We start from the raw sequence: 14,682 nt of genomic DNA on the forward strand, positions 1-14,682 counted from the left end.
CACATCATGGAATGAAAGAGAAAAAAAAAAGCATATGAATGACACATTTCCAGCTGTGAATGAACAGTACCTCCTCTCTTCTTCTTTTTTTTTTTAAGTATATATTAATTTAGTAGTTGACATAAAATAGTATGGAAGAGGATAAAAGGGGTCCTCTAAAAATTATGCCCCAAAGCAGAAGCCAAAGTCTACTTTGATTGCACAAAGAATCCACAGAACCCAAAATCACACACACAAAAAAGAAGAAAAAGATAGCAAAACACACACACATATACACAGTAGAATTTTAAGTTGAAGATGTATACATAAATCCAATCAGGTAATCTTTTTTTGCCTTCTAATTTTGTAAGCATGATAAAGAGATCTAATTGAATTATTGGGATTGAAATTAATACAAAATTTGTTTTTGAGTTTCTGGGTGTTTTTTATCTGAAATTGGAGATCTGGGTCGGTGAAGTATGCAGTTTTTATCCAAAGTTTCAGTTTTTATAGCAATTTTTGGGTGTTTTTGATTCTGGGTATCTGCTATTTTTTGGTGAATTTTGATTAACCCATTTACTGAATTTTCATGTATTGGAAAACTGAATCTTTGTGGAATTCACTTATCTTTTGATTTAAAGCTTCAATTTTTAGGGTGTTTTTGATTTCAAGTATGTAATTTCTGGTGAATTTAGTTGTTTACTGATATTCTTCAGTTGTTGTTTGTTCTTGCATGTTCATTTGATTGAAAATTTTCAGGTTTTGAGGTGTTTCTAGTTCTGTGTATATAGATTGGCTTCTGCAGTTATGATGTGTATTGAAGAATCAAGTAAATCTGAATTGTACCTTAAATGAGTGTGTGGTTGTAAATTTGCTTTTATTCTTTGTATTTGTGTAATCTGGATTGGCTTTATTCATTATAAGATACTGGAATTGCTTTATTTTGTGATAGAATTGATGTCGATGGAAAAGAGTAGTTAGAGATTGATTTCCTTTCTTGTGCTTTGATGAGGGAGAATTTTGTTGTTTGGTTGCTTAGAATTCAATAGGTTTCCTTCTTTGTTTTGATGGATTCTTATTGGGAATTCTGTTGGTTAGGTTGAATCTTGTGCTTTGATGAGGGAGAATTTTGTTGTTTGGTTGCTTAGAATTCAATAGGTTTCTGTCTATGTTTTGATGAATTCTTATTGGGAATTCTATTGGTTAGGTTGAACCTGGACGACATGTTGGAAGATCGATCTTGTTTGGTTCCTAGGGATTTTACAAGAGAAAGCAACAACTGGTCGGCCTGCGTGAATTACGGCCTCGATATGATTGAAGTTCAGCATGGTAAAAGGCCATTGGAAAATAATCCAGAGGATGAAGTTGTGCAACGCAAGTTGCCAAAGCTATCTGATGCTCGTGATGGAGAAGAAGTCGTTCTAGCATCACCAGATGACCAAGCTGGTGACCAGCGTCATGATGAAGATACCAGTTCTCTTATTCCATCCATTGGCCGAGACAACTCTGTTAGCTCTCTCATTCATTGCTCCAGGTCTGATTATGGTGCTATTGCATCTTTAAATCGTAGCTTCCGCTCGTTAATTAGGAGTGGGGAGCTTTACAGACTGCGGCGTCAACAAGGCGTGGTTGAGCATTGGGTTTATTTTTCTTGCCATCTACGTCAATGGGAAGCTTTTGACCCCATTCGTTGCCGTTGGATGCATCTACCATCAATGAATTTCAATGAATGTTTTGTGTTCTCAGACAAGGAGTCTTTGGCAGTTGGCACTGAGCTGCTTGTGTTTGGAAAGGAAATTTTGTCGCATGTCATTTATCGTTATAGTATACTGACAAACAGTTGGTCATCTGGAATGGAAATGAATGCACCAAGGTGTTTGTTTGGCTCTGCCAGCTCTGGGGAGATTGCCATTCTAGCTGGTGGTTGTGACTCACAGGGCAATATCCTCAGCTCAGCAGAACTTTACAATTCAGAGACTGGAACGTGGAAGACCTTACCAAGCATGAACAAGCGGCGTAAGATGTGTTCTGCGGTATTTATGGACAACAAGTTTTATGTAATTGGAGGCATTGGAGGTACAGAGTCGTCCAACGCGCTACTGACTTGTGGAGAGGAATATGATTTGAAAACAGAAAAATGGACTGAAATTTCGAGCATGTCTCCTGTCCGAGCTAGGGGTGATATGCCTGCTACTTCAGAAGCACCTCCTTTGGTTGCAGTTGTAAATAATGATTTGTATGCTGCTGATTATGCTGACATGGAGGTGAGGAAGTATGACAAGCAAAATAAAATATGGGCTACTATAGGAAGATTGCCCGAAAGAGCAGCTTCGATGAATGGTTGGGGCTTGGCTTTTCGAGCTTGTGGTGATAGGCTAATTGTAATCGGAGGGCCTAGAACCATGGGTGAAGGGCATATCGAAGTTAATTCATGGGTTCCTAGTGAAGGACCGCCTCAGTGGAACTTGCTTGGACGAAAGCGATCTGGTAGCTTTGTGTATAATTGTGCTGTCATGGGTTGCTGACATATATGATTTTTGCAAGTAGATACAGAATTGGGAATTCTTTCCAATTGGTAATTTATCCCAACCTTTTCGTTTTTGAATCCTTCTGTTTTTATCTTATCAGATTACCAAACTATACCCAATATTCAACAGAATTACCTTCTTTAGAAGGTCGATCTTGAGTACGACTTTTATCATCTCCCATTTGCATTTGCATAAAACTCCAAAGGCGGCCGTAGAGGTAAAATATTAACTTGAAGATGGGAGCAATACAGTGATAGATTTTGGTTCTGCTGTGATCCTTATTTTTCTTGACATTGTTGAGGAAGAAAAATAAGGTTTTGTAGTGATGTTCATTTGACATCTTGTTTTATGTACCAAATACATTTATTCTTGTTGACAGACTACAAATTGAGACATTATTGATACCTTTAGAATACCTCTCTACTTTCAGTTTAAATTTGTGTTATTTTGAGCTTTATATTGTTGTAATCGAGCTGAAGGTCATTCAGAAACAACCTTTCTACCTTCAAGATTCATGAGGTAGTGGTAAGGTTTGCATACACTCTACTCTCTCCAAATTTCACTTGATATGTTGTTGTTTGAGCTTTATTCATTTTATTGTGATACATATATAGTGAAAGCTGATTTAACTCTCCAAAAATGGTGGACTGTATACTTACTTATTTCTCCATCTAAGTAAGGGGGGTGAAGTTTATAGCTAGTCGAAAAGTGATAAAGAAGGTCTATTCATGCTACGTCAGTCGTATGCTTAACACATGCAAGTTGATCAGTTCACCCTTTAGAAATAGGTTAAGAAAGTCATCGGTTCGAATATGAGGAAGGATTTTTTTTTTTTGGTATGCCGCTCCGGCAAGGAGTGAGAACAAATTTTAACCTATTATGTCACTTTTTTTTCTTTGGAGGCTTCTCTTTTATGGCAATTTTTTCGGGGCATCTCGTTGTTCCATTCGATTGATCGATTCAAAGTTCCAAATCGGAGCCCAAGTCCATACTTTTGACTAAGAAAAGTGGAAGTTCCTACTATGGAAACATTGGTATACAATCTTTTTGAATTAGAGAGTAGAGTATGAATCTAAAATCAATAAGAAAGAAAGACATCAAGCAAAATAGTAATTGTCGAGTGTAGGTCTCCCATTCTATTACTCGAAGTTAGAACAATGTGTACATGTGTTAAGACTGTGGATTCTCCAAAAACAATATTGTCCTACTCGTGTTGGATTTTGTAAACTAATTCAATAACTACTATTATGCCTTTAGTCCCAAAAAAGTTGGGATCACCTATATAAACGCTTATTAACCATCTTACTACATCTAAACTCATGACATACCAATATTACGTAAATACAAATCAAAAGTAATACAAGTTCTTTATATTTTTCAAACCGATTAAATCTCTTAAAGGTTAAACCATCCTCAAAAGCATAGGACCTCCATTAAATGTCAAAATATACGTATAAATAAAGTCGGTAAATTCATTCCATATTTATTTAAAAAATCAAGTCGTTTAACTTATATGGACAAATATGGATATCCATATTTCCAATTGTTGAGCCCATTCATCACAACCTTATTTGAGTCAAATATTCAGTTAAATTAAATAATCATTTTACCATAAGATAGAGCTCTTATACTAAATAATAATGATAAGTTATGTATAACAATATTTAATAATAACATCAAAAAACTACTATAAATATCAGTCCCAAACTTGATGAGCTGTATTAATATATCAAATATAAAAATATTACGTATTAAACTTGTGTATTTGATATGATAAGTTCCAAAAAAATCTTTCTTAAAAGGAAATTTTATAATAATATTATAGATAAAGTTTCTCATTTTGAGTTTATTTTTTATTAATCAATCAAACTAAAATCGTTGCAAGTTTTAGAATTTACTACACATAACCTTAATGTTTATGCATTTAATAAACTATTAAACAATAAAATGAGACCAAGGGAGTAAGTAACTAATTATATCTTCATTTTGTAAAATAACAACTAATTTAGACTAACTATTTATAATATAAAAACACAACAACTAAAATAAATGGACCTAAACTAATTGTCACTTATCCAATTTTCTTTACAAGAAAATATAAAATATAATTTTCTTAGGGACTTCTAATAAAACATTTTCTTCCATTAAAATACTTTCAAATATTTTTTTGTTTAACAGATAATATGATCTAATTATTTTTCCTAATTTGGAGACAAAGTAATTAGTCAATTACTTATATATGGAGTCAAGACTTTGAAATTAAATAAAAAATTCTTACTGAGTATCTTTCCTTATATAAAAATAGGTATGACCTTAATATTTAGGGCTTATAAATTTATTTTTATTTAAAATACCTTTTTTGGATTGTCTAATAGGATTATATTTCCTTTTGATCCTTATTTTATTATTAGAACTATAAATTCTAATTAAGATTTTCCATATGTACTAAAATATAGTTGTAATAGAACATGTTAAAAAGAAAAACTATTTAGTAATTTGATCTTCATTGAACTTCTTTTAAGAATAAGAAAGGTCTTGATGGAATATTGTTCACGTTTTTAATCCAGTTAAAATGAAATTTCACACTAAACAAAATAGTTATTAATTATTTTTATAATATTTAGGAAATTAAAATCAAATGAAAATTTTACTAAGCCTTTTCGTATACGAAGTAGGTAATAATTTAATTTTTTCTTATTTGAGTTGTGTGATAGAAATATAATTCCTTTTTATCATAATTTTATTATCATTAGTTAAAATTCAATTAAAATTTACCCTATATACAATAATTATAATTATAATAGAACAGGTTAGAAAAGAAAAGTATTCTATAATTTGATCACCATTAAACTTATATTTAAGTAGCATCTTTTAAAGATCAAAGCGTTTTAATTTTTTTTGCATAGCAAATTTTATTATTCTAATTTCAATTTAAGCCTTTTTCCCAACATTGTTGTGATTTTTTTTTGTGTGCGCGCTTTCTTTACTTCTTTTTTTAGTACTGTACTTTTTAATCACGTAATGCATGAAACTATAATATGATTGATGAAAAAGTCCAACGTAAGTAAATATTATTTTTGACTAACTTCTTTGTTGGTTACATTATACTTATATTAGATTTTTTTAATTTTGAAGTCAAGTATGCATAATTCACTTTGACATTTCAATTATAGCATATGAATTATTTTAAATAATATTGTGCTTAAGAATAACAAATACTATAGTCTACATCCCCTAATGGAATGTACAAATGCAACACTGATGGAACCTCTAAAAAACGGATAGAGTAAATCAATCTCGAGTTTCACATCAAGAATAAGTTGTAGCACATAAAGATTGTCCATCTTACCTTCCACATCTCAATTTTAGAGTTGTTTGCCCTAGCAAACGAGATCCTTGCTAGTCGAAACCTTGGTAAGTTCATCAATGGTGATGACCAAAGCTCCGATGCATGGCAATGGAGACTAAGAGTTAAAGCTTCAAGACTCTCTCCATCTCCATCTCCTCTCAGATTCCGTCTTCCAAGTCACTCATAACTAATCTCTACATTACTAATAGATGTATAACGACCCCTTAAAGAGGATAAAATTCTCAAAAAATCATATGGTAAGACAGATTTGGAAGGGCAGATTTAGTCAAAACTCTTAAAACACTGCAAAATCCAAAATTAGAAACTTCTGTTTAATATTTCTTTACTACTACATGAAGATAAACCACAAATAGCAGAAAAATAAGATAGGCCAGCACTACAAGCCAAATAGACCAAACACTAAGATAGTTGATCATTCTTCATCCTCTTCATCACCATCACCACCAGCAGCCTTCTTGGCAGCAGACTTTTGGTTCTTTCGCTTCACTCTTCCAGGACGGCCACCACCAAACGGACTAGTGAGAGAGAAGTCAATGTGCTTCTGGGAGTCCACCCTCACCATAAAAGAAGCAACATTCACCACCTGCCTTCCGACTCTGCAACGCAAAGATATTGTGAATCAGAACTGAGAGATCCGAATACCCGGGCACCAAATAAAAAGTAGGTATGTTACTACCCTGGGGATTCTGTATATATGTGATTCTGCTTGGTCTAAACAAAACTAGTGCTATATGCAGCAGACTTCTTCCTTCTGATAAATATTTAAAGGAAATGAATAATAATGCAGCAGATATTATTTTCATGCCATGTCTAGTATGTTGTCATAAACTCACTACATTTAATAAAATCCTATTTGCACGGAAATGGCAATAGTAGCATAAAGTGCGTTTGAAAATAACTCCGGAATAAAAATAAAGTGTTCCTTTCCCGGCTAATGATTGACGAAAAAAGAAAATTTTGATTGATGAAATGAAACAATCTTCATAACATGGAACTTTGATCTACTAGACAATGCCAGATAAAAAAACTTGTCTTTAATTGTTGATGGATCTTTGTAGCATTTATAGGCTTGTCTAAACATTTGGTGTAAAATCAACGCCAATAATTCAGGAAAATTTTGAAAAATAAGAAGTGGTTGAACCCAAAAATGCTATATTGGTAAATTGTGTTCTTCACAAATCCAGCAGAGATATATGCACAGCAGTGGGAAAAATTGATAAACAACAAAAACAAGACTGAAATTATTTATTTCCATTTTGCCAATAAAGGAACTATTTGTACCTGATATGCCTTTGCCTGATGAGCACTCTGGCATGATGAATTGACTTAGCCATGCCAGTCTTGAAGACAAGTGTTTGGAGACGACGCTCAAGAAAGTTCTCCACGGTGAGTGCCAAGACATAATCAAGCTTGTTTTGGCTCTCATCCAACAATCCATACCTGTTCATCCTCCTCAAGAGAGCTTCACCTTCAAAAATACGACGTGAATCCTTCTCATCCAATGTCAGAAGCATTCTAGCAGCATTCCTGATACGGCTCAAAGCATACTGAACTCTCCAAAGCTCCCTCTTGCACCTTAGTCCATACTCTCCTACAAGCTTCAATTCTGCATCCAATCGCTCCTTCTCGTAGGGCCTTCGTGGCTTCTTAAAGGTCTTCCCATCTGAATTACATATCACAATTATGTAAGATAGACTTAATTACCATGTGAATATACTATACACATCCTGAATTTTGAGCTAAGCATATCACAGCAAAGTTGAAAAATACAGACTATTAGACATAAAGACCAATTAATGTTAGGTCAGTGCGTATAACAGACGTCATCAATCAATCAACCAATGACTAAATCACACATCAGATGTCGTCAACTAAACAACCCGAAAAATGCTACTCCCTCCGTTACAATTCATGAGACATACTTCCCTTTTCAGGCCATACCAAAAAAAAAAATGTCCCCTTTCTGAAGTTAAATTCAACTCAACTTAAAAATTCATCTTTACACTTACACTTAATAAAATGATTTTTAGTCACACCAAACATCTACGGTTCATTTTAGAACACAAATTTCAAAAGTCTTCCAACTTTTTCATAATCTTCATGTCCAGTCCAAACCATGTCACATAAATTGGGACGAATGAAGCACATAATTTAACTTTAAGGTAAATAAGGAGTCTCTCAAAACACAGAGGCTCCATAACCTCACTCTTAGCCCAATGGTAACATAAAAGTCCTCAATCGCATTAAAAAAGCGAAAAATGAAAAGTGACCCAATTTCAAATCCGAGCAACACAATTGAAATTTACATTCCAAACCAACTGATCATACAGTAATAACCTTCAAGGTTCTCCATTAATGAAACAAATAAACTAATACAAACCAGTACAATTACCAGCTACCCAAATCTAAACAATGGTGCAATTAGCTAAAAAAACTAAAACTTTACAATAAAACCACACTACTAGCGACATAAATTGATCTCAAATGCTGCATACATCCATATTCCTACTAAATTCCCCCCAAAAAATCACTATTTTGCGTATAATCAAAGAGATACACAATGAGAGATTAGACATAAAGGAGAAAAAAATACTCACAGTTGCGATAAAAAGAGACGTGCACCATGTTTGTTCGTCTCCTTCAATGTACAGAGATCGCAGAGAAGGTGAAGGGTACTGCTATATACTCATCAAACCCTAATAGGCCTTTAATGGATTCTAAAAAAATTGGGCCCAAACTTTGTTTGGGTAGTAAACATAATTTTTGACCCAAAAGTTGGACCCATGGGTCAATATACTCTCGAATTCGTATTCACACGTATTTTATTTGGACATTGCTATTTAACATGTATTTTTTTTTATGAAGGCATGCTATTTGGTTGTCTCCTTTGATCTTATACCTATCGGAAATAAAATATTCAATGGATAATATTCAGTATAATACTAGTATTTAGTGAAGATTTTTCGTTTTTAAAAGGGACAGATCACTCATTCAAAATATAAGAGCAAGAGTTTAAGCTTTCATATCTGAATTTTCGAGTGTATATGCTTTGATTCTTCAATAAGTGAGAAAATTTGTTGAAAAAAAAATAAAAAACAATTAGAATTTTTGAAATTTTTTATTGAAGACAATTTAAATTTTTGAGAGAAAGAAGAGAGACTTCAAATAAAATTTAAATTTATGGAAGAGTAAGTTGAACGAGTATAAGTCTCTCGTATATCGCAATTACAAATCTCACATTGTAATTGTGATATATGAGATTTTACTGTACACATTTGCGAACTATAAGTCATAATTGCGACATCTGCATCTTATTGGTCTGGCAATATTTCAATCATGTCCTTTCCAAAAAAATAAGTTCTTCTCACATTTAGTAGATAAATTCTATATTAAAAGATATTATTAAATAAATAAAATACATAACGTATTTTAAAGATTGATGGGTTGCTTCTCAACAAATGTTTGATTTAATGTTATAACACAATGCGGGGTACTTTATTGTTTTCCCTTGAGCAACATAATGAGGCTTACTTTTGTTCTCATAAAATCGTAGGAGACGATATGTACACGAACGTGCCAAATGTCACTTACCTTGCTCTTGTCTTTTCTTTTTGCAGATCCACTTAAATTCATAAGGATGAAATTGTGTATCACTATACAAATCTAATGTAGAAAAATGCTTGAAGTGCGATTTCAAGAATTCAATTTGCAATTTATACTTGAGTTCGACATCCTCAACTTCCTTTACCATGACTACTTTTTCATCCTCACATTTTTCGTCACGAGTAACAATAAGTTTGATTTACTAGTTGTGTTTTTTGCTATCTTCTCATAGTTCTTCATAATATATTATAAGATGTTGTCTCTATCTATCTCCACAACAAACTCTCGCTCACACAATTTTGAATTATTTTGTGAATGTCGTCAAACGTGACATTGCTCATTCTTTTTGCCTTTTCATCTTCCTCCAATACAATTTGATCGGTGCGATTTATCTTTGTTTCCACAAAATTATTCACTTTCATAATTTTTGAATTAATATTTGATGTCGTCAAACCCGACATCTTTTTTCTCAGTTTTGCTTACTATTGCATTTGTCAAACTCAAAAATACAACTTACAAATTAGTTACGATTAATAGTCAAGAGGTAAAATAATGTTCGCAAAATACTGTAATATTCGCTTTAATTTTCATAAATTCAAACAATTCAGATTCATACTTTATTAAATGAAAGTAAATTTAACATAAATTATATGTTACAAATAAAAAATCGTCAATAAAAACAATTGTTTACAAGAAAACTAATCATAATTTATTTTTAAAAAAGAAGAAGAAGAAGAAGTTATCCAATTAAATAATACTAAAACAAATTGTTCCCATTTAATAAATGCACAAATATAAGAATGTTCTAATAACAATAGGAACAATCGATCAAATTCTAGGGTTCCAAATTTCCAATTAGGTCTTCTAATCTCAAAATTCACTGAGAGTCCGGATTCAGAGAGAGTTCTGCCGCCGGTTGCCGTCGGTTGACGCCTGTCGCTGTTCGTCTTCAGGTAAGTTCCGTCTTCCTCGTCTAGTTGTTGTCATATACCAGAAAATTGCTGATAATCTTCTCTGTTCGCCTGTTATGTGATGTATTTAGTGAGCTGAGATTATCTGTTGAAGTTAAATTTTTCATGAGAAGAGAGAGATTTTGTGTTCATATCTGTCATTTGTTTAGATCTTTTCAGTTACGTGATGTATTTAAAGAGCTGACATTAGCTGCTGAAGTTCCATTTTTTCATTAGAAGTGAGATTTTGTGTTCATATTTGTAAATTTGTTGAGATCTTTTCAGTTATCTGATGAATTTAAAGAGCTCTTGAAGTAACATTTTCATGGGGCTTACCCGAGGGAAAAATTATGAAGATATGAATAAGCTTCTTTTTTTTTTTCCTTCAATCATTCGTTCTCAATGCCATGTGCCACAAATGAATTGTTTTTTTTTTGAAAATGAAATTCGCTGCAACTTGCAGGAATAGAAATGTTTGGCACCACAACAATATTGCCCCTTCCGGCTCCCCCGTTGGATGGGAATCTGGGACCAATACCTCCAGCTCAGGTGGTAGAGGAACCAGAGGATGATACCATGGAAGAGAATGAAGAGGACAACAATAAAGCCAACAAGGTTCCAACATCTGTTGCTACACATACGAGAACTATTGGTATCATTTACCCTCCTCCAGATATTAGGAGTATTGTTGATAAAACTTCGCAGTTTGTTGCGAAGAATGGTCCGGAATTTGAGAAGAGAATTGTTCTAAATAACGCTGGCAATGCAAAATTTAACTTCTTGAATGCCTCTGATCCTTACCATGCCTATTATCAGCACCGTTTGGCTGATGCTCGCGCACAGAATCAGGCTTCTGGAGAGCAGCCTACTCAGCCAGATGACAATGAAGCAGTCCCTGCTCCTCCTACCGCTGATGGTGCTGAGGCAACTGCTAAACCTGATCCATCAGCTCAGTTTAGAACTGTCAGAAAGGTTCTCGAGCCACCTGAGGCAGAGCAATATACTGTAAGACTCCCTGAAGGGATCACAGGTGAAGAACTGGATATTATTAAGCTTACAGCACAATTTGTGGCCAGAAATGGGAAGTCTTTCTTAACAGGGTTAACAAGCAGGGAGATTAATAATCCCCAATTTCATTTTCTAAAGCCTACTCACAGCATGTTCATGTTTTTCACTTCACTTGCGGATGCGTATTCAAAAGTTCTGATGCCTCCCAAAGGCTTGACGGATAAGCTGCAGAAGAGTGCTGCTGACATGACAACAGTCCTAGAGCGATGTCTGCATCGGTTGGAATGGGAAAGGTCACAGGAGCAGGCTCGACAAAAAGCTGAAGATGAGATAGAACAGGAGAGGGTGCAGATGGCTATGATTGATTGGCATGATTTTGTTGTTGTTGAGACTATAGATTTTGCTGATGACGAGGATCTGGATTTACCTCCACCTATGACCCTCGAGGAGGTTATAAGGAGGAGCAAGATGCCTACATTGGAGGAAGAAGAGTATGTTGAGCCTGGAAAAGAGGTGGAAATGGAGATGGATGAAGAAGAGGTGCAGCTAGTTGAAGAAGGTATGCGAGCTACGACTCTTGAAGAGAATGGTGGTATCAAGAGTGCTGAAGCCATGGCAATTCCAGTGGAACAGGACCCACCAATGCGGATTGTGAAGAACTGGAAGAGGCCTGAAGAGAGGATCCTGGCAGAAAGGGACCCAACTAAGTATGTTGTCTCTCCTATAACCGGTGAGCTAATACCTATTAATGAGATGTCTGAACATATGAGGATCTCTCTCATTGATCCAAAGTATAAGGAACAGAAGGACAGGATGTTTGCGAAGATTAAGGAGACGACTCTTGCGCAGGATGATGAGATTTCTAGGAACATTGTTGGACTTGCAAGAACCCGTCCGGATATATTTGGTACCACGGAAGAAGAAGTTTCAAATGCGGTCAAGGCTGAGATTGAGAAAAAGATGGAAGAGCCGAAGCAAGTCATATGGGATGGTCACACAGGTAGCATTGGTCGCACTGCAAACCAGGCAATGTCTCAGAACAGTGATGAACAGAATGATGCTGCAAATGATGCAAGAAACCTTCCTGGACCGCAGGCTCCTCCACCTCCCAGACCCGGTTTTCCATCTATTAGGCCACTACCTCCACCACCTGGGCTTGCACTGAATATTCCTAGGCCTCCTAATACAGTCCAGTATTCTACTCCTGGGGTTGCTGCTCCGCCTCCACCTCGACCTCCTATGGTTAACATGATTCCTCAGGTTCGCCCCCCACCTCCTCCCATGCCACAGATGCCAGGTCAGCAAAATCTCATGGTGAATCGCCCTCCAATGCCTCTATCAATGGGTATGAATTCTCATAACCTTCCAATTCCACCACCTCCTGGATCACAGTTTACACCTTTGGGAGCACCTCGACCCTTTGTTCCCCACCCGATGTCCCAGCCCGGAATGTCTATGGTCCCGCCGCCTCCTATGCCCCAAGGAATGCCGCCACCCCCTCCACCAGAGGAAGCCCCTCCTCTCCCTGAAGAGCCAGAGCCGAAGAGGCAAAAGCTTGATGAGTCTATTCTCATTCCTGAAGACCAGTTCTTGGCTCAGCACTTGGTATGGATAGCTTTTTTTTTTCCCCCAACTTTTACATAATTGTCTGGGTCTCTCTGTGAATTTTGCTTAGTGCCTCATTTTTCTTACATCCATGGAAATTTTGTTGCCTGCTGGGGTTGTATTGCAGGGACCTGCAAGGATCAATGTATCTGTGCCAAATACTGATGAAGGGAATCTCAAAGGACAAGTTCTGGAAATCACAGTGCAATCTCTGTCCGAAACCATTGCCAGTCTAAAAGAGAAGATTTCTGGGGAGATCCAGCTGCCTGCGAACAAACAAAAACTGAGTGGAAAGGCTGGTTTTCTCAAGGACAACTTGTCTCTTGCGTACTATAATGTTGCATCTGGAGAAACACTTGGTCTCTCACTAAGAGAACGTGGTGGGAGAAAGAGATGAATGGGGAGTTATTTGGCATGTCCTTCAAAGGTTTATTTTGCTACTGTTCGGCATATCTAATCCTTGTTATAAATTTTAAGAATTCTCCATACTTGTTTCATGTTATTTGGGAGATTATACTGGTCGTGTACTTTAGTTTTTCTTTCTGCAATTTAATCAACTTTATTTTCAAGCTGATGGCTGAGTATCTGATACAGATTTTGGCATGTTGGTGATCATCCATGAGGACAACAGGAAGTTTACTAGTTCTATGTCTATAAAGATGCCATGACTGTGGGTTCACGGGTTGTGTTTATGTTACTAATTTGTGTTTGTCTCACCACGTGCAGTTGCTCCACCCTAACTACAGCTCAGTTGTTATTTTGTTGTATCTTCCGAGTCCAAGGCACATTCTGGAATTAGAACTTTTCTGATGTCTTCTTGGCAAACATTCCTTATAATTTTGGAGGTTTCCCTTAGCAATTAATATCTCAAATTCTTCTGTGGACTTTAGGACCTATTTCTGTAGAAGATGTGCTTGTCGTGGTGGGAGACGTTTGTCCCAAGCACACCTGCCTCTTTTGTGGTGCGTTTTTGGGGCACTTGAGTCTTGAGTCTCTATGTTCAAGTTATATGTAGCTTCATTCTTTTTTTTTTTGACAATGGTAACTGTTATATGTTGCATCATTCTTTTCGTTTGTTTTGATAGAGTCTGCTGTATGGGGGGGAGTGACTAAGGTTTCTCTGATGTGCCTTTATTTTATCAACACAGCTTCATACCCCTGTTAGGAGTTGTGATGTATGCTGCATTTGTTGGTTGTGTTGTGAGGTCCTATCTCGATAACAAAGCAGGTAGAGTTATTGCTCTTTTCACTGGTGTGTTCATTTTAGTGTTTGATGAGATCCTGTTGGCAGATATCAAGATTCAACACTTCACTTTTTGCAGGCTTTCGAAGGAAGTTGCAGACGATTGATACATCTTTCTTATGTAACGTTGGGAATTCGTTATATTCTGGCAGATAATGTGCCATCTTAGTATTCTTCTGCTATGATTCTTAAAAAGGAATTGGTTGATCAGTTTATATATGTTTATGCTTTTATGCATGATATTAGTACTAGTGACATATACAATATATTCATCAAAAACAACATTATTTATTCCACATGCCAGCTAGAACTAGCCAATTATTCATCACACTAACACACATACTTATAATGTGTATGGACATTGACATTATATTATTTATTATTCCACATGCTAGC

The 14,682-nt window shown here is 35.6% G+C and overlaps 4 protein-coding genes across 9 annotated transcripts in view; 2 read left to right on the forward strand and 2 right to left on the reverse strand.

The window, feature by feature from the left end:
• Positions 1 to 14,682, reverse strand: part of LOC125828165 (isopentenyl phosphate kinase) — a 295,006-nt gene that overhangs the window by 126,339 nt on the left and 153,985 nt on the right. The window lies entirely within an intron of this gene.
• LOC125828152 (F-box/kelch-repeat protein At1g26930-like) lies at positions 20 to 2,920 on the forward strand. Of its 2 annotated transcripts, XR_007443035.1 has the most exons (3): positions 20 to 319; positions 1,187 to 2,554; positions 2,637 to 2,920. XR_007443035.1 is itself a non-coding variant. In XM_049507467.1 (2 exons), exon 2 carries the CDS (start codon positions 1,203 to 1,205, stop codon positions 2,502 to 2,504), a length of 1,302 nt encoding a protein of 433 aa, XP_049363424.1. In that variant the 5' UTR covers positions 20 to 319; positions 1,187 to 1,202; the 3' UTR covers positions 2,505 to 2,920. The 2 variants fall into 2 exon arrangements, 1 of the variants encoding a protein (XP_049363424.1); XM_049507467.1 differs by having other exon boundaries at positions 1,187 to 2,920.
• Positions 6,138 to 8,604, reverse strand: LOC125828182 (40S ribosomal protein S9-2-like). The gene is made up of 3 exons (XM_049507503.1): positions 8,475 to 8,604; positions 7,159 to 7,540; positions 6,138 to 6,473 (listed from the first exon to the last, which is right to left on the reverse strand). Exons 1-3 carry the CDS (start codon positions 8,500 to 8,502, stop codon positions 6,290 to 6,292), a joined length of 594 nt encoding a protein of 197 aa, XP_049363460.1. The 5' UTR covers positions 8,503 to 8,604; the 3' UTR covers positions 6,138 to 6,289.
• On the forward strand, positions 10,378 to 14,332 carry LOC125828128 (probable splicing factor 3A subunit 1). 5 transcript variants are annotated; one of them, XR_007443034.1, is made up of 5 exons: positions 10,378 to 10,433; positions 10,894 to 13,043; positions 13,171 to 13,470; positions 13,934 to 14,005; positions 14,192 to 14,332. XR_007443034.1 is itself a non-coding variant. In XM_049507436.1 (4 exons), the coding sequence occupies exons 2-3, from the start codon at positions 10,902 to 10,904 to the stop codon at positions 13,438 to 13,440; spliced, it is 2,412 nt and encodes an 803-aa protein (XP_049363393.1). In that variant the 5' UTR covers positions 10,378 to 10,433; positions 10,894 to 10,901; the 3' UTR covers positions 13,441 to 13,470; positions 14,192 to 14,329. The 5 variants fall into 5 exon arrangements, 4 of the variants coding, with proteins under 4 accessions (XP_049363393.1, XP_049363394.1, XP_049363392.1 ...); XM_049507436.1 differs by lacking the exon at positions 13,934 to 14,005 and having other exon boundaries at positions 14,192 to 14,329; XM_049507437.1 differs by lacking the exon at positions 14,192 to 14,332 and having other exon boundaries at positions 13,934 to 14,031.

The sequence above is a fragment of the Solanum verrucosum genome, unplaced genomic scaffold, assembly GCF_900185275.1.
Source record: "Solanum verrucosum unplaced genomic scaffold, falcon-dt-bn FXZP01000053.1, whole genome shotgun sequence".
Lineage (NCBI taxonomy): Eukaryota > Viridiplantae > Streptophyta > Magnoliopsida > Solanales > Solanaceae > Solanum > Solanum verrucosum.